The 18515-nt window shown below is 54.0% G+C and overlaps 1 protein-coding gene across 1 annotated transcript in view; it reads left to right on the forward strand.

Moving 5' to 3' along the window:
• Positions 1–18515, forward strand: part of GALNT14 (polypeptide N-acetylgalactosaminyltransferase 14) — a 184372-nt gene that overhangs the window by 150002 nt on the left and 15855 nt on the right. The window contains exons 5-10 of the mRNA XM_036335562.1: positions 155–220; positions 389–510; positions 7649–7736; positions 8344–8428; positions 9568–9671; positions 17179–17305. Of these exons, the coding sequence (XP_036191455.1) occupies positions 155–220; positions 389–510; positions 7649–7736; positions 8344–8428; positions 9568–9671; positions 17179–17305 (592 nt within the window). The remainder of the gene's footprint in view (positions 1–154; positions 221–388; positions 511–7648; positions 7737–8343; positions 8429–9567; positions 9672–17178; positions 17306–18515) is intronic.

The following is an 18515-nucleotide window of genomic DNA, read 5'->3' on the forward strand; positions in this document are numbered from 1 at the left end:
CCATGGTCGGTGCCCCTGCTGAAGGTCCCAGGAACCCTGAGTCAGGGCGGGGCTCTGCAGTCGGTGGTGGGCACCGCAAGCAGGGCTGCCTCACCTATTCTTCAGGCCCACCTCCATCCCGGTGCTCACTTCACATAACCTGTTGTCTTTGCAGCTGGTGACTGCGAAGAGCTCATCAAGCTGCCCAAGGTGAAATGCCTACGCAATGACCAGCGGGAAGGTGGGTCTGTGCAGCTGGCGGGATCTGGGGATGTGAGCAGGGGTGGGGGTGGGGGGGGGTTGGTATTAGGTGTGTGCATGTTTTGCAGGTGTTCTGTGTATGGGGAGAATGCCAAGTGGTTCCTCCGTGGCCCTGCTGTCACCCACTTGGCCTTTTGTCCCCTCTCAGGTCTGGTCCGGTCCCGGATCCGAGGCGCTGATGTTGCCCAGGGCACCACTCTGACTTTCCTCGACAGCCACTGTGAGGTGAACAGGGACTGGCTCCAGCCACTGCTGCACAGGGTCAAAGAAGTGAGTGAGGCCGACCGAGGAGCACAGGGATCCCGTGTCCCCATCTTCTCCAGGCTCAGTCCTTCCCATGTGCCCACAGTCCCTCTGGGAAGTGGATGGGGAAACTGAGGTAGAGCAGTGCCCAGGGTCACACAGCAGGCAGTGAGCGAGCAAGGCCCAGGGCCTATTCTTTGTCACAAGGTCACCCATAGTAGGCTTGCAGGCAGGGCTGCCCCAGCTGGTGCATGTCACACACAGCTTCCGGGGCTAGAGAACTAACTGCCTAAAGTAATTTCACCCAGACAGTAGAAGGTTCCAGAAAGGGAGCCCTGATGAGAGCCTTTGTGAAAAGGGGGCAGTGGAATTAACCAGGCCTTATCTCCCAGTCTGTGGGTCTTGCCTCCATCCACGTCACCTTCACCCAGTGGCCATGGTAAGTGGACTACATGCTGAGACCTGAGTTCCTTGCCTCTGTCTGTCCTTAAATTACTCTAGAATTTTGTATTCTGTCTCTCTCCATGTCTCAGTTATTCTTCTTAAAAGTGAAAAACATTTAGGAATTTTTCCAGCAATGTGTCGTCGCATCCTGGTGTGTAGAAGGCACTGCATGCAGTGGCTGCCAGTGTTGGTGATTAGCAGTTCATTTTCTCCAGGTTATTGGTCCTACAGCTGCTCTGAAATAGGAGGTTGGGTGTTTTTTACATACCCATTTCACAGATGAGGACACTGATATTCCCTAGCTGGTCCAGCCAGTCCTGGAACCCTCCTTGTGGCCTGTGCTTATTTCCTTCCCGTTCTTCCCACTTGCTTATTATCTTCAACTTCTACCTGCAACATGACGGTGTTGGGAGGGTGAAAGGATTGGGAAGTGTGAACTGCTCAGAGGGTAGGAAATCCTTACCAGTTACTTCCTTCCGATGAGAGAAGCTCGGTGGGTTTCTAAGTTCTCACACGTGGGCCTAGATATTAAAACCCATCCCGTAACCACTTTCCCGAGGTTGGGAGGGCTCGCACAGTGAGTGCTGTTTAGAAAAATCCCCTCTCCCCTTTTCAACTTTATTTTGGCAAAGAGGTCTTGACTGAGAAATAGTAGGTTATGAATGGACTAAGGGGTTTGCCTGGCTCTGAGGTCTTGACTGAGAAATAGTAGGTTATGAATGGACCAAGGGGTTTGCCTGGCTCTGGGGGCCCTTCGCCACATCACTGCCTCCCCCTGGGCTCAGTCTGCCGACACAGCGCTGCCTCCACCGTCACACCAGCCGCTCCTTCTCTCTGAGCCTGCCCCCAGGTCCTGCAGCTCCATCTCTGACCATGTCCTTCCTGTCGCTGGGCGCCCTTCTCTCCTCTCTGCAAACCCCTTACTCTTCAGGGCCTTGTCCTTATCACCCCTCCTCCAGGGGGCCTTGTCTGACCACCTGGCCAGCTGGGATTCCTCCAGGCAAGAATTGCCCACTTGGCCCTACAGTTTGTTTTCTGGGCTTAGTTCTCTGTCTCCCCTATTTATTGAGCACCTATTCCGGGAAAGAGATCCCTGCCCACATCTGAGGCACAAGCCCTTAGATCAGTGGTTCTCAACCTTCTAGCCCTTTAAATACAGTTCCTCATGTTGTGACCCAACCATAAAATTATTTTCGTTGCTACTTCATATCTGTAATGTTGCCACTGTTATGAATCGTCATGTAAATCTCTGATACGCAGGATGGTCTTAGGCGACCCCTGTGAAAGGGTTGTTTGACCGCCAAAGGGGTCGCGACCCACAGGTTGAGAACCGCTGCCTTAGATCTTCAACCCAGAAGTGCTCAGAACCCTGTGTTTAGGGTTCTATGGAGGCTTCATTACACAACGTGCTTGATTAAATCATTGGCCTTGGATTCTGAACTCAACCTCCAGTGTCTGTCCCCTCCCTGAGGTGGGGTTGGGGGAGCTTGGAGGGAGAGGTGAGGGGGACAGAGCCCTCTAATCACCAGCCCCCATCCTCTAAGGGCCTATGATTAGTATTAGCTCAGGTATGGTGAGAGGGGCTGATGCACAAAAGATGCTCCTCTCACCCCTTCGCTCAGTTACAAGGGTGTTAGTAGCTCTGTTGGATGACCCAGGAACAAGGCCGAATATATGTATTTCTTCCTGTATCACATCATCACAGTATAGACCACACTTTGTTTACCCATGCATCCGCTGGTGGGCATTTGCGCTGTTTCCCACTTTCTACTATTGTGACTAGTGCTGCTGTAAACATTAGTACAAGTTTTTGTTTGAGTGTCTGCTTCCAATTCTTTGGGGGTGTCTACCAAGGAGTGGAATTTCTGGGTCATGCAGTGACTTCGTGTTTGACCTGTAGGATCCCCCAGGCTGACCTGTCCCTGCAGGATGTGTTTAGAGGACTTTGCTTTCCTGAGGCTTCATTCCTGGGGTCTGAGTCCATCTCAGAAGCCCTCTCTGGAAAATGCTCTCATTTCTGCACCACTGGCCACCTTACCTGTACTGTAGGCAGAGGAAGCCTTCAGCTCCTCCTTCCTGCCTGTGAGTGTTGCTGCCACCGAGGGCTCCTCCTCCTGTGAGTCATTTGGCCCCACATTGAGCTCAGCCTCCCAAGCTAAGACCCCGGTCCCCACCTCTGTCTGATTGAAAACTTTTGTAGCAAAGGGCTGGTCAGACAAACTGGACGGTTGTCCTTGCTCTGCCCCTGCAGAGCTTGCCACCAGACCCTGACTCTTGCTGACTGAATGGTTCCACCGAGTCATCCCTTGCAGGATGAGGAGTGGGGGTGAGTGTCAGCCTGCATTTCCACGTGCCTTTGTGTGTGTCTTGTCTCAGAGTAAAACGTGATTTGATCTTGTGAGTGGAAGTGGAAGTTTTAAGCCGTAATTGGGGTTTGGGATTTTCAAAAGTAGAGAAGAGATAAGAAAGAGGCTGGCTTGAGCTGTCAAGCTGTCCTGGGCTGGTGTTTTCCACATGGAAAATCTCCATTTCCCTTCTCTCCCCTTCAATTACATGATGCTAGAAACAAGCACCAAGTTGCTGTGTGTTGTTTTTTTTAAAACAAAGCATAGGCTTCTTTTTTCTCTCTCCTTCCTTATCTACATATTTTTTACTAAAAAAAAAAAGATTTTTAAGAAATTTCAATCCTGTAACATTTGGTGAGTTGATATAAATAATGGCTTACATATGCTTCAAAGCCCTTTTGCATGCTCTCCCTAATTATTCGCTCCAGAAGCCCTGTAGGGAAGGCAGGACAGTTTTGCAAATACTGATTTGTCCTCGCTTCATAGACGAAGAAACAGACTTCCTCGGCGTGTTCTTGATTTGCTTAAGGTCATTTGTGTTTTTAGATGGCAGAACCCAAATAGGAGCCCAGGTCTCCTGTCACAGCATCACCTCTTTGAGGGGCCTCTCCTGCCCCCACCCCTCCCTCATCCTAAAACTCTCCTCACCTGTCCACCGCCTTCCCTAAACTACAGTGGGTGCTCAGTAATGCTGGTTGAGGAAACCAGCAAATGAGCCTCCAGGAGTTTTTTGATCTCCCATTCACAGTGTGGTTTTATGACATGAATGGGTGCAGAAATGAGAGGTATGACTGCAGTAATGATTGATGGCCATTGGCTCCCCGTGGAGGGGTGGGGCTTGGGCTTGGATTTGAGTGGGGGAGGGAGGGAGACAGGAGCTGTAGTTCTAGGCCTACCAGGGATTCCACCAGCTGCCTGCTTGACCTACCTGTGGACCTAGCCTTAAAGATACAGCCTCCTGGGGCATGCAGATGGGGACTGGTGATGGGTCTGGGTATCTTTACAGAGAGTTCCTCCTATAGGGGGAGCCTATGGGGGAGAAGCCATCTTGCTCAGCTGTAATTGACCCACCTTTGCTGCTGCCAGCCGTTGACACAGTGCCCTCGGCAGGAATTCATAGATAGCCTCTTTTAGCAACACCAATTGAACACCTGCTGCCCACCAGGCTCTGGGCTGGGGCTGAGGAATACAATAGCGGAGCAGATACGACCTCCCCTCCCAGGGTTACTCAGAGAGATTTGTGTCCTGGCTTCAATGGGTCGTTTATAGTCTCCTGCCGCCCCTTCTCAAGGTCATGGCTCCACACACCACTTAGCCTGAAACACCTCTCATTGCTTATCTGGTCTCCATGACTCTAAACAGAGGCTGTGACCAGGAATAATGGGACAGAACCCCTCAGAACCTATAGGGAGAGTGTACGAGAGCCTGTCCCAGCCCTGGGGGCAGAGAGCCCATGGTGGCTTCTGGGAAAGCCCATGGATGAGGCAAGCAAACAGCATTTCTTTTTGCATTTCAATTTCCAAATACTGAACCCTCAGGTTCAAGAGTTTTCTGGAAAGACTTGAAACATAACAGAGCTGTTACAGTCATGTTCTTACAGTGAAAGAATAGAGAGCCCTAACTGGTTTGGCTCAGTGGATAGAGCGTCGGCCTGTGGACTGAAGGGTCCCAGGTTCGATTCCGGTCAAGGGCATGTACCTTGGTTGCGGGCACATCCCCAGTAGGGGGCGTACAGGAGGCAGCTGATCCATGTTTCTCTCTCATCAATGTTTCTAACTCTCTATTCCTCTCTGTAAAAAATCAATAAAATATATTTTTTAAAAAAAAGAATAGCAGTGATGGCGAACCTATGGACACACGTGTCAGAGGTGACACGCAAACTCATTTTTTTGGTTGATTTTTCTTTGTTAAATGGCTTTTAAATATATAAAATAAATATCAAAAATATAACTCTTTGTTTTACTATGGTTGCAAATATCACAAAATTTCTATATGTGACATGGCACCAGAGTTAAGTCAGGGTTTTTCAAAATGCTGACACGCCGAGCTCAAAAGGTTCGCCATCACTGGAATAGAGATTAAAATTAGCAACGGGAAAAGGTACACACGGAGAGCTCCAGGCACAAACTTCCAGCTGCCCTGTCCCAGTCCTCCTGCACACACAGCACTTACTTCTCCCAGCAGGGATGGTGGCATCATGCATAGAGTGTTGCGAAACAGGAAGCCCACCTGAGTCTTGTTGTCCAGGGTTTTTCTTGGGGTCAGTCACACAGGCATGGATGACCACCCCCATGCTGTCCACGCACCTCCAGAAGTCAAGTTGAGTTGGGACCACATGGCCAAGGCGCTCATCCTAAATCACATTGTTAGCATAGCCTATCTGTTGCAGCCCATAGGCTCCCAGCAAATAGAGATATTCTTACAGGCAGGACATCCCAAGGGCTTAGAAGTTACCTCAAAGGCTCTGGGCAAGGGCCAGGCATATCTTTGGGGAAGGTTAGTCCTTTATCGTTCAGTACAAGGGTCTATAGAGGACTTGGTGATGATGCAGACGCCCCAAAACTCAGCAAGCAAAGGCAAAATGAGGGTTTGATCAGCCTCACAAAAGGTCAGTCTCTGATCTCCTGAGAACATTTAAGAATTCAAATCACAAGAATGTCTTTAGGGGTGTGTCTGTGCGTAGATATTGGTGTGGACAGCTGTGTGTGTGTGTGTGTGTGTGTGTGTGTGTGTGTGTACACACACACACAGATGCATGATGACAGTGGCCTGCGAGGAGCCCCAAAGAACTGTGGCAGCTGGGCAGGTGCTGTGTCGACCATGAAGAAAGCATCTGTGCACATCCCAGAGGTGGAAGCAATGCATTGGAAATGAGCATTTTTCCCCACGTGGGCCAGTTGGCCTCAGAGGCACCTTGTCACTGTCAGGATGAGTCACACATGGAGGCTGAGGGCCAGATTAAATCTGTGAACGTAAAAGCAGGCACTTGGTGAATCTGACCTTAAAATAAGAAGACAGCCTCATTTGGAAGAGAGATTGAACCAGGAAATTAAATGGCTGCAAAGAGAAACAGAGGTTCCCACCTGTGCCAGCCAGGGGTGTGGGTGCGGGGGATTGGAGAAGTGGTCCTGTCTGGGTCTCCTCGGCTGCTGGGCTCTAGTTAGCCATCCACTCTCCCTGCCCACAGCTAGTTCACCGCCCACAGGGCCCAGCGTCCCCTCCTGCACACCAGGTACCGGGTGTTCACTCAGAACTAGGGAACATTTAAAATATATACAATGCTTTGGCCGTCCCCGAGAGGTAGTGAATTTGTCTTGCAGATTTCGAGACTGTCCTCTGGATGACTTTGATGCCTGTGGGCAGGGCGGCCTGGGGCCAGTAGCAAGCAGTGAGGCTGGAAAAGTAGATGCAGGCCTGTTTTTGATGATCCTGGATGCCAGGCTAAGGAGTTTGAACCTCCTCTTCCAGGCAGCGCAGATCTTTAGCTGTTGAGCTGCAGGGTGAGGTTTGCATATGAGAAACACGACTTTGTCAGCTGCCTGTAGACTGGAAGGGAAAGGGTGGGAGGGGGCGGGAAGGGGAGTACATTGCAGTGCCCAGATGTGAGGGGATAAAGGAGAGGCAGGAGTCATTCAGAGGAGCAGTCTGGGTGATGCGCAGAGATGAAGCTTCTTAGTTTAGTGCTGGGGAGGAAGTGGGATATGTGATGGTCCTGTGACAGAAATAGGGAACCGAGGGAAGGGAGCGCAATGGGGGAGGTGATGAAGCCACCACCGCAAGGCTGTGTGCAATCCACATGGCGGTGGCTCCCCGCACCCCGGACCTGAGTCTGGAGGCGAGGAGGGAAGTCAGGGCTGGAGGTGCAGATTCGTGAGCATCACAGGCAACAACTGAAGTTAGGGATTTCTGGAAACGCTAGTCATCAACTTGCCTAGAGACATAGGCATAGAACGAAAGTGTTTGGAAATTGCAGGAGGTTCCCAGGGGTGAGGCTGCTCCTTGGGGCTGCAGGCTGGAGGTCACCTTCCCAGCTAACTCTGTCCTCTGCCTCCTGAGTGCCCCTGATGGTGAAGGACTTCTGGAGCCCCCTCTTTGTCCCCTTCCTCAGCGCCCAGCCCTCTCAGCCAGCCTCCGCCGTGTCTGTCTCCACTGTGCTGGGGTGGTCACTGTGCCAGGAGTCTTAGCACTTTCAGCATCGGAACTAGAGAGGCCACAGTGTCTGGTGCCCCATTTCACAGATGAGATCATTGAGACACAGGGAGGAAAGTGTTTGGTCAAGGCCCCCAAACCAGTCTCTGGCACGGCCAGGGGGAGGCCTGCCAAGCTTCCCGATTCCCCCCACACCACACACTGAACGCGGGTCTGTTGTTTGGCAGGACTACACGCGGGTGGTGTGCCCCGTGATCGATATCATCAACCTGGACACCTTCAGCTACATCGAGTCGGCCACGGAGCTCAGGGGGGGTGAGTGCGCTGATGCCTTCTCCCGGGGACACTTTCAGTTCCTCCCGGTCATTGCTGTCCAGGGGGAGAGGGAGCAAAACTTGCCTTCTCGTTCCTTGTCTGCAACATCCAGCCCTGCATCCCCTAATGTCAGTAGCTTCCAGGTGGCCCTTACCACAGGGGAGGGGCAGGTCGCTCTCAGCCCCCAAGCTCTGCTCCAGCACAGGCCTCACACCTAGACCTAGTGCCGCCTCCACCCCAAGACCAACTTTAGGTGATTCTGCCCCTCCAAACCTCCTGTTCCACCTTCCCAAGGCTCCTGGCCAAGGGCCACATTCCATAGCTGACCATCTTCACCCCTTGGGTCCCTGTTACATCGCCCCCTGTACCCTCTTCCCTTCATCCCTAACTGCAGAGAAGGTGCAGAGAGGCAAGAGGCAGGAAAAAGAGAAGGGAAATGGGGTGAGGTGACTCTGCTTCTGCTCAGCGGGGTGAGGCTTGGTATCCCTGGGACCAGCTTCCCCGGGAAACCGGGTACATGCATGCCCTTCAAGAACAGGGACAGAATGAGCGAGCTCGACAGGTATACCCGAGAGACCAGATCTACCGAGAGGGTGCTGTGTTTTAGGGTTTGACTGGAGCCTCCACTTCCAATGGGAGCAGCTCTCCCCAGAACAGAAGGCTCAGCGCCTGGACCCCTCGGAGCCCATCAGGTAAGTCAGGGCCAGGGTGGGTGGCTGATTCATTCCCTCCTGCTCCTTCCCTCTCTCACAAGGTAGAGGGAGGTGTGCAGCATTGGATGCTCAAAAGATTGCGCAGAGACCAAGAGAGCCCTTTGCCAGGCTAGCGCCACTTCTGCCCTCATTTTAGGAGGTTTCTGTCCTCATGGAAACTTCTATTAAGGAGATGGGGCTGGTGGAGACCTTCTGCTGAGGAGTTGCCCAAGGTTGTCCATCGACAAATATGTCATGATGTACTTGTGCTTCCTGCTAAGCACAGGAGGGTCCCAAAGGGTCCTGTTTGAGCCTCTGACAGGAGAAACGGTGCCTTCGGGCCAGTAGGAGAGCCCAGGTCTTGGATGTCAAGATTAAGCCCAGGAAGGTGGCGTCAGCCATTACAGTAAGTGGAGGCTGACACCAAGGCCTGGCCACTGCGGCTGATCAGCAAACACACCTACTCTGTTTTGTGTGAGGATGTGACAGTGGCTGGTGCAGCCGAGGGAGACTTTGTCCTGATCTATACACTCTCTCTTCCAGGCCCAGTGTGACCACCCTAATGACTTCCTTTTAACTTGCTTACCTCTGTAAAGACCCTCTCTCCAAATAAGATCACCTTCTGAGGTACTGGGGTTAAGACTCCAACACGACCTTTAGGGGGACATAACTCAACCTGTAACAGAGGGGAAAAAGGAAAAAGGAGAGAGAACCTCAGTCTCAAGAAATGGACGCGCTGTTGACAGTTGCTACCTCAGCCCTTCTCTGCCTGTTCAGTGGCCCCCGGCCCCCATACCCAATAGTGAGCTCCCCAGAGACCCATGCTGAGCAGGGCCTGGGGGAGGCCCGTGCAGGTGGCCCTCAGAGCAGCCAGGGGTCTGCGAGCCCTGGTCCCCCATGGCAGGTGTGCTGATGAGTGAGTTAGCCTGTCTGCCAGGTCAGGAGATTTATAATCGAAGGGAAAACCCCAAAATCGAAGGAGCAAGTTTGTGTGTTAGATGAGATGGAAAACATTGGCCTCCCCGAAGAGGAGCAAAAATGGTAAGAAAATGGCCTGGAGTTCTGGGCAGCTAGGGCAGAAGAATGCAACAAACGATCCCCTCCCAGAGTTAATGCTCTATCTTCTCCTCTATGCACAGGACTCCCATCATAGCTGGAGGGCTCTTCGTGATGGACAAATCCTGGTTCAATTTCCTGGGGAAGTATGACATGGACATGGACATCTGGGGTGGGGAGAATTTTGGTGAGTTACTGCCTCTGTGCCCTGGAGCTGGGGTGGGGAAGGTGTGTCCTGGGACCACATGTGCCTGGGAAAAGGGGTCAGGGAATGGGGACTAAGTTACTCCTTTGGAGGAAGGCCAGGCGGGGCACCAGAGAAGGGAGCGGTTGCTGGGAGGGTGGAGGCAATCAGGGACTCGCTTCATGGGACCACATGGATGCTGAGGACCAGGCAGACCCTGAGGGGGAAGTGGAGATGCAATAGCCAGGAAAACCAAAGAGGAACGCCCAGGGCCAGAGGCAGGCTTGAGTTGGGAACACGGAACTTTGAGAATTTGGAGTTGCAATGAGTCTGGAGAGAAAGAATGAAGAGCTGGATAGACAGTGACACTGGAAACATCTGGCTCACATCTGTTGGCTGCTCTAGGCGTATAGCACTCAGCACTGGGTTAATGAGGAGGCTCGGGGGTGATTGCGACAGAAACTCTGGGGGCAGCTTGTCCTTATCTTTCAGTGCAGAGGAAGAGGTGGGGTGGAGGGGCTGGGTTAAGGTTCCAAAACTGTGCCAGCAGCGGGCCAGGTGCAGCCACAGTGGTGAGGGCTGCGGTTTGCAGAAAGAGCAGTCAGAGGCCCATTCCATCTGGTTGATAACACTGAGTGGCCTTCCAGTTTCCTTGTGTATTTAAAGCATAATGTTGGGGTGCTTCTTGGGGTCACTGTGAAAATCCATTGAGGTAAGTCTATAAAAACGCAGGCACCACACCACACGGGGACGAGAAATGTTAGCTTCCCTTCCTTCCTTGCAGCAGTGAGTCCTAAGAGATGACTAGAATATGAGCTGCACACAGGCGGGGATTTGGGTCTGCTTTGTTCACAGCTGTCTGAGTGCTTAGTATAGTGTCTGCCACAAAGGAGGCCTCGGTAACTCGGTAAGGGGAGAGGAAGGGTCCTGTAGTGCTGGGGGCCCGTCTCCTCCCTGGGCACCGGGCACTGTGTTTGTCACGGGCTCCCCGAGCGGGGCAGAGGCCAGGAGAATGATGCATGGGGCTCTCCAGGCATTTAGCAGTGATCTGGTGCATTGTCCTCTGCCATTGTTTTCTCCTGTCCCTGCCTCCAGAGTGTTTTATGGCATCTTCCTCAGTCACTAAGAGTTATTCCCCGGGAATTTATGGCTGTTGGCCTGACCCACCGCATCTGTTCTCCCAAACTGGGCAGTGGAGGGAGATCCATCAGAAGAGTCTGTCTCCTGCCACACGGGGGCCAGATTGTAAGCTTGGCCAACAAAGCAGAAAACCCGAACACCCCCAACCACACTGACTCCCCGTCTTGGACCCAGTCCCGGAACATGAAGGGACCTCTGGTGGGGTTTGGGGTCAGATCTGCAGGCACCAGCCCAGGAGGACTTACTAGTAAAGACAGGTCCACCCTTGTTCTCAATGGGGATGAGATTTCCCTCTTTCTGGGCGGAGCCGGCCGATGTCCTGATGACCAGAGCACGGCCTTTAGTGACGAGCTCTAGCCTTTTGTCCCAGCCGCCAAATGGATTCTTTCTGCGACACTTTGACAGCCAGCGGTCGTCCGATCTCTGCTCAGATGCTACTACGGTGATGCGGTCGCCGCTTCACAATTCAGCATGTTCCGTTGCTGAGAATTTTGTGTTGAAGCACTAGAAAATTCTTCTACGTCCAAGCCCACCTCCCTCTCACTTTTGTCTGTTGGGGCTTGTGCCCTTTTGAACCTCACAACCTGAGTGTGTTCCTTCTTCCACGGGGCAGCCCCATTTGGACTCAGAGAACACGTTACTTTTAATGATGGCACATTCGGTCCCGCCCACCAGTGCCTTCTCTGTGTAGCAATGTTGACACACATCTGCTCAGATCAACTGGCGATCTCATGTGGTCACTTCCAAGTCGGCTGCCTTATCTGGGGCTGATTCAAATGGGGAAGCAGTGGGGGCTTCTGCACAGCTGGGGGAGAGCAGTCTACACTCCATCACAGAAAAGGCGGTGCAGACAGCTGTCACGGGGACACGTGGTGTTCTCCCCTCCCAGCATTCCACAAGCTACAGCCGGTGCCAGCACCGGGCTTTCTTTTTCTTAGTGTTGCGTGTGCCAGGAAATGCAGTGCTTTTCCCATGGTGGACCCAGCGTGTGGACGGCATCAATGCCGTGGGGGAGGGTAGCCGGCACCTGAGGACATGAAGGTGGGCGTTTGGGAGAGTCCCTGCAGGATGGGGTGATGATCAGGGGTCTGATGGGGTTGGAGGGCGATGATGCTTCAGCTGCAAGCAGAGATGGTGTTGAGACATGGAGGATGTGTGAGAGTGAAGTGGGTTCCGCGCCAGGGTGTGGCGAGTCCTTGAGGGGAAGGCCGGGTGAGGTGCCAGAGAAAGGTGCAGTTGCTGGGAGGGTGGAGGCCACCAGGGAATTGCTCCAGCGACCAAGTGGATGCTGAGGACCAGGCAGCTCACCAAGTCCCGAGACCTGACCCCCCACCATTGTTCACATCCATTCCCCTCTTCATCCCCAATACTCTCCTGAATGGCCCCCGCCTCTCGTCTTCTCCCCTCAGAGCCATCCTCCCACACGCCTGCCAAAGTGCTCTCTCTGAGATGCAGGTCTCGGCCACCCTCCCAGGCCTGGCAGCCACCACTGTCTGCTTGTTGTCCTAAGGACGAGGCCCACGCTCCTCAGCTGGGCCCCTCCTTGGCCTTGTCCACCCCTCCAGCCTTCAGTCCAGAGGCTCTGCCCTGATGGCCCAGACTCCAGCGACCTAGCCCCTTCCCACCAAGCTGAGGAGCACAGCACTGGGCGCCTACCCCAGGACTGAGACGCCTTCCCTGCCTCCTCTGTCGGCCCCCCCCCCCCCCCCGCTCTGTGCCCCTAGCACTGGGTCTCCTCTTCACCCTGGCACTGAGCGCTCCCATGCATTTGTGTTTACTCATCTGTGCCTGCCGCCCTGCCTCCTGCTAAACTTGGAACAAGGCAAGAACACTCATCCAGCTTCTCGTCCGCAAGGCCCTGACGGTGGAATCTGCTCTCTGTGCTCAAAGGCGAGAGACCGGGAAGAGGAGTCAGGGTGGGAAGGTCAACATATGTCGCGTCTGTGAGGCTCCATGCAAAACAGGTCTCACTGCATTAAACGGAGGAAAAAAAAAACCAGCGGGAACAGGTGCTTCCTTTCCAAGGAGTGGGAGTGCTGTGTGTGCCAGGCGCGTTTGCCTATTTGGCATTGACTGTAGTTCACAGCACAGAATCCATGAGATTCCTGAGAAAGGCTCTGGCCAGGGTGACCTCCCGGGTCCTCGGTGGCACGCTGCCCCTGCCGCCCCTCTCACTTTCATCTGCTGGAAGCAGCCTCAGCTGCCTGGGAAAGCCGGCCCCCATGCCCTCACCCAGCCTGAGCTCTGTAAGGTGCCTATTCCCACACAGTGTTTCTAAGGGGAGCTGAATAGTTTTGATAATTACACCTGCAGTTTAGCATAGGAGCAGGCTTCAGGGGAATGTGGCTTTTAGCCTTTCCCCCCCCCAGTTGTTTTGCATTAAAATTGCATGCTTAGACTCCAATTTACATAACACAGGACGCACAGCATATCTGATACATCTACTCACTTCCAGCTGCACCTCACTTTTAGCTTTTTGTCACTGGAAGCAGTTGCTCAGTGATGTGTGTGTGTGTGTGTGTAGGTGGGGGTTGCACATTTCTTAAAAAAAAAAGGGGAGGCCTTAGCACATATATGAAGGGTGAGCGTGGGGTTCCTGGATTTAGAAGGGGGGATTTCTAAAGCATAGCAAATACAAAGGCAGTGCTGAGGAAAGAGATAAGGTGAGGCCTGGAGAGGAGCTACCACCCCCACCCCCCCCCTTAGAATGTAGTCGAGGACGTCAGGGTGTGTCAGGCTTGGCACACACACTGTGTGTATGGACATGGGCTGCAGGATCCGATGGGCCAGAGTTTGAATCCTCTAGTCGTTACTGGCTGTGTCCTTGGAATAGGTACTTTGCTTCACGGAGCCTCTTTCCAAGTCTTTAAGGTGGAGACAGTGGTAGGGAGAATGGCCTGCCCCAAAAGATACCCACTCCTAACCCCCGTGCAAAGGAAAGAGTGACTCGGAGTCTTGTTCAAATGGTTAGGAAGACTTCACTCGGGACTCTCACAGCAGGCGTTAGGACTGGCAGTAAGGTAGGGAGATGGGTCAACTCTGAATCCAAGAACAGGAGGTAGGGAGGAGGTCGGTGGGTGGAAATTACAAGGGTGGGTGATTCCCTCTCAGCTGGCTCAGCAGGATTCTCGTTGCAACTGGGAAATGTAGGCTCCGCGAGGATGGGGGCCAGGGTCAAGGCCCCTTGGAGAAGAGAGCTGGCCAAAGCTGGGGCAAGGAGAGCATCGTGTCACCTAGAACCTGTCAGGGCTTCACCTCCCACAACAAAAGGGACTTTGCAGATGTGATGAAGGCTGCTGACCATGACATTAGGAGATGATCCTGGATTATCCAGGGGCCCAGTCTGATCACGTGAGCCCTCAAAAGCAGAGAACTTTCTTCAGTTGGAGGCAGAAGTGATGGAACAGGAGAAGGCAGAGACGTGGGCAGCATGAGCGAGGCTGATTTGGCCACTGATGGCTTGAAGGAGGAGGGGGAAGCATGGACGTAGAGGTTCCTGGCCTACAGCCAGCAAAGAAGAGGGACCCTCAGCCCCACACCCGAGAGGAACTAAGCTCTGAACAACCTGGAGGAGCTTGGAGGCAGGTTCTTCAGGCCCCCAGACAGGAGCAGGATCCTGCCCACCTACACCTTGATTTTTTTTATTTTGCCCTTGGGAGGCTCTCAGCAGAGGCCCAAGCAAACCCCACACTAGGTGAGTGTAGTCATTTGTTATAGCAGCAATAGGAAGTGACCCCACTGCCATCTCCCTGGGAAGGTTAATTAGAAGCAGGGCCTCCACTTCCCCTTCGGGCTCCTTGCGAGCAGCGTTTGTTCGTTTGTTCGAGGAGATGGTGTGGGGCCTGCTGGAATGGTTTAGCCCTCCAGCCTTCCTGCCAGCCTCGCCCTTCCCAGGCTTGGTGGCTCCAGGGGAGGGAAATGGCCTCGCCTGAGAAGAACCCCTGAGTCTGATGAAAAGTCACCTCTTTCCCTGATTGGAGAGCAGAGTGAAAGCAGGCTGCTCTGTTCTCTATCGGGGCTGCTCGCTAAAGCCCGTGCCCAGGTGCGCGCCCCAGAGGCTGTTGGGATGTTGGGGTGACTAACAAGCTGCCACCGGAGGGAGGACGGAACAAAACCCAGCCAGAGGTACACGAAGGGGTCGTTTTCCTCCCGTGGCTGATGTGTGCGGAGCTGAGAGGCTCTCAAGATTGAGGTAAAAGCAGCAGGCGGGAAAACGGGGAGCAGGAAGAGCGGGTTTAGAGGCGGAGGAGAGGGGGCAGGCTGTGGGGGATGCAAGGGGGGAGGAGACACTGTGCCTGACGGCATCCAGTGCACCTCGCTGGTGCGGAGCCCGAGCAGAGCTGGGGCTGCGGGATGGAGGGGAGGCCTTAGTGTCGAGCGAACGTGGGGGTCGGGTGAGGAAGCCACGTCAGGAAGACCCCCAGAGCCTTGGCGTGAAGAATGAACGCTAGGAGACCAGAGGAGTGGGAAGGGCAGGGTCAGGTGACAGCACTGTCTCAGGCGGGGCCCGCTGCATGGCCGGGGCAGAGGGGACGGGGGTCAGCAGATTCAGAGAAAAGCTCCGTGCTGGGCCTCGTGAACACAGGGAAAGGGGCAGGTGTCGGGCGAAGGGGATAGGATTGAGACATAAGTTGGAGGTGAGGCCTCACTTTGCAAATGAGGAGGGAACATATGTCTCATTTGAATACGTGGAAAGGAAGAGACCATAGCGGAAGCGTGTGCGTATTTTTGGGAGAAAGCTGGCACGGGGTGTGTAGGTTATATCTCGTAGGCAAGGCCCCCATCCCTCGTGTTGAGGGATGAGCGTGTTTTCCTTTTTAGGAACAAGAGCAGACCGTGTTTTGAGATCCTGGGAAGGCGTCCATGGCGGCACAGTAGACCTCACACCTGCTAAGGGAAGACATTCCGGAGACTAAATTCACAAGTGTGCTAATTCCCTGGACACACTCACTGCGGGGGGGGGGGGGGGCGTGGGGGGCGCTGTGCAGTCAGCTCAGCCCACTCATTGCTCCTGGTCTCCCACAGGCGTCAGCTTGGGGCACACGATCCCCACTGCCCCCGCCAAACGCCAGATCACTGCACCGGGGACCTTGATGGAGAGTAAAAGTCTCAAATGTTGGTCCGTGAATTTCAAATGCCTCCCCTGGCAGAAGGAGGGAGCTGGACATGGGCAGAGGTGGCGATGCCATCGGTGTCCGTGTGCTAAAGACACTGGCTGCATAGCTGCCGCTGATCTTCCCACCGCACGGAGAGTTTTCAGTTATTCTCAAGATTTCATTTCTTGTGGACAGTGACCCTGTGGAGTATTTTTATGATCTTTGTCTGACATAGTAGGAGACCCAGCCTCAGCTGGGGCAAGCAGGTTCCCCCCTGACGCGGCCGACCCCAAAGCCACACTCTTCCCGTTTCTTCCCCACCCCATGTTCTTGCCATTATTCAACCTTGAGGAGTCCTTTCTTCATCGTAATGTGCACATTGTCCCTGCTCGAGGGAAATCTGAGCTTCCTGGGAATGCGCTGTAGCCCATCTGGCAGCACCTGGGCGGGTGGGGCGAAGGTGGCAACGGAGGAAGTCTTGTCTGCAAACCAGTAGCTTTTCCAGGGACACACGGCAGGGGGCGGTAGGGGACAGACAGGTAAAGGGTGGCTGAGGAGTGTGAGTGACAAAGCAGATGAGGATCAGGATCAGGCACCTGCTTGGGTAGTTGGAACGAAGGGAGACAGAGCAGGAGCAGGGAGGGGCAGCGAGGAGAACTGCACTCTGGGTGTGGGAGGTGCCTGCTGGAATTGACTGGTCCTCTCGCTTGCACACGGGCCCTGTGGTTTGCTGGCCTGTCGGAGTGCGGAAACCCCTAGCTCCGAGACAGCCACTTCTATCTGGATCTCGACTGACAGCAAATTCTCCCATATTCTCGAATGGAAATTCTTTCTCCTTGGTCCTGATTCTCACCCTCTGGGATTCTGTGAGGGAGTTTAATGTCTCCCACACGGATACCTTCCTCGTGTCCAAAAGCAGCGCTCTCCTGGCCCCAAGGCTCCTGTTCTCCAGACTAAGGCATCGCAGGCCCCGCCCTGCACGTGTTCCTGGGCTGATTGAGATACATGCTCCTCCTCCACGCAGGCCACTGTTCCCGAATTAGCGCGCACCACCCTCCCAGGTGTGAGTTATCAGCATCCCCACCTGTGGATGCGGAATCCGCTTGCCCAGCCCGTGGAGCACACAGCTGTTAGCCCTGCATCCTCCTCAGCGGGGTGCAGCGGGCCCTGACCCCCTGCTCAGGCCTGGTGTTTCCTGGTGCCTCCAAGCTGCCCTCCTGTGCCCACCCACCCCCTCGAGGCAGATCCGTGACGGGAGGCATGCTGTCTTGCAGAAATGTCCTTCAGAGTGTGGATGTGTGGGGGCAGCCTAGAGATCGTCCCCTGCAGCCGTGTGGGCCACGTCTTCCGGAAGAAGCACCCATATGTTTTCCCGGACGGAAACGCCAACACATATATAAAGTAAGTGCGTGTCCGGGGGCTACAAAGGGGCTGCAGAGGCCGAGGGCTTTCCTGGCGATGGGCTGTGGCTGCCCGGGTTCCCTGGCAGGTTGCCTGAGTGTTCTGGGTGGTCAGGAGCCGCATAGCACACCCTCTTGGCCTCTTCCTATGCAGGGGGGGTCAGGGTTGCCCGTCCAGCGTTTGGCAGGGACCCCCAGGCTGTCAAGGCCCCACGTGTGGCCTTGGGGGCTTTAAGTCATTGAGCTCAAGGTTCTGGGCATTTCGTGTTGTTTGGGGTCAGGGAAGGGCAGCGGTTTGGGCCCCTGAGTTCTAGAAGGCCTGCTGAGTCACCAGGGAAGATTCGGGAATGGGGAGGCACAGGGGATCCAAGGCCCACGCCTGCTCCAGGGCTGGCCCTGGGCTCCTCTCCTAGTGCCCTCATCTCCTGGCCGGGAAGGACTCGGTGACCCAGGGGTGTCCACGTGCCTTTTCCTGCTCTCCCTGCGTACACCCTTCTCTGCTGGATTTCTTCTCTTTCAACCTTTCTCCCCTCCTTTAAATAAAAAATTCATGTACAGTGGGGCCTTGACTTACGAGGGTCCCGACTAATGAGTTTTTTGAGATACCAGCTGTCTCTCGGCCGATTTTTTGCATTGAGTTGATAGAGTAATTTCAGTTAACGAGCTCCTTAACGAGCTCCGTCCCGGAACGAATTAAACTCGTAAGTCAAGGCCCCACTGTATTTCTGCTTCCTGTTTTTCATTTTTTCTCTAGCACCTTCTCTCCCTTTCCCTAATCCTCTTGTCTTTACTCATTTTCTCACCTATTTATTCCCTTTTTTCCTATGATTTGGTCCATTTGGGGGAAGGAGGACTAAGCACCTCATTCGGTGTTTTTCTTCCTCTGGGTGTCACTTTCCTCCTCTGCATACTTCCATGCTCGGTTTTTCACATATATGAACAGGTCTGGGTCACGTTCTGACACGGCAGGCTCAGAGGAGGTGTAGGTCTGAGTCATGGGAAAGTTAACACCTTTAGAAACGTGGTGGGCAATGAGAAACCCTGCAGGCAGGGCAGCGGGGAACAGAGGTGGGGCTGCCTCAGCTCTCGGGTGTTTCAGAGGGAAGGATGAGCTGGGGACGTAGGAAAGCCTTGTGGCTGTGATGTAGAATGGGGCCAGCTAGGGAATGAGAGGCAGAGCCTGGGGCTCCAGAACATCCATTGTCCTTGAG

Source organism: Myotis myotis, unplaced genomic scaffold (genome assembly GCF_014108235.1).
Source record: "Myotis myotis isolate mMyoMyo1 unplaced genomic scaffold, mMyoMyo1.p scaffold_m19_p_14, whole genome shotgun sequence".
NCBI lineage: Eukaryota > Metazoa > Chordata > Mammalia > Chiroptera > Vespertilionidae > Myotis > Myotis myotis.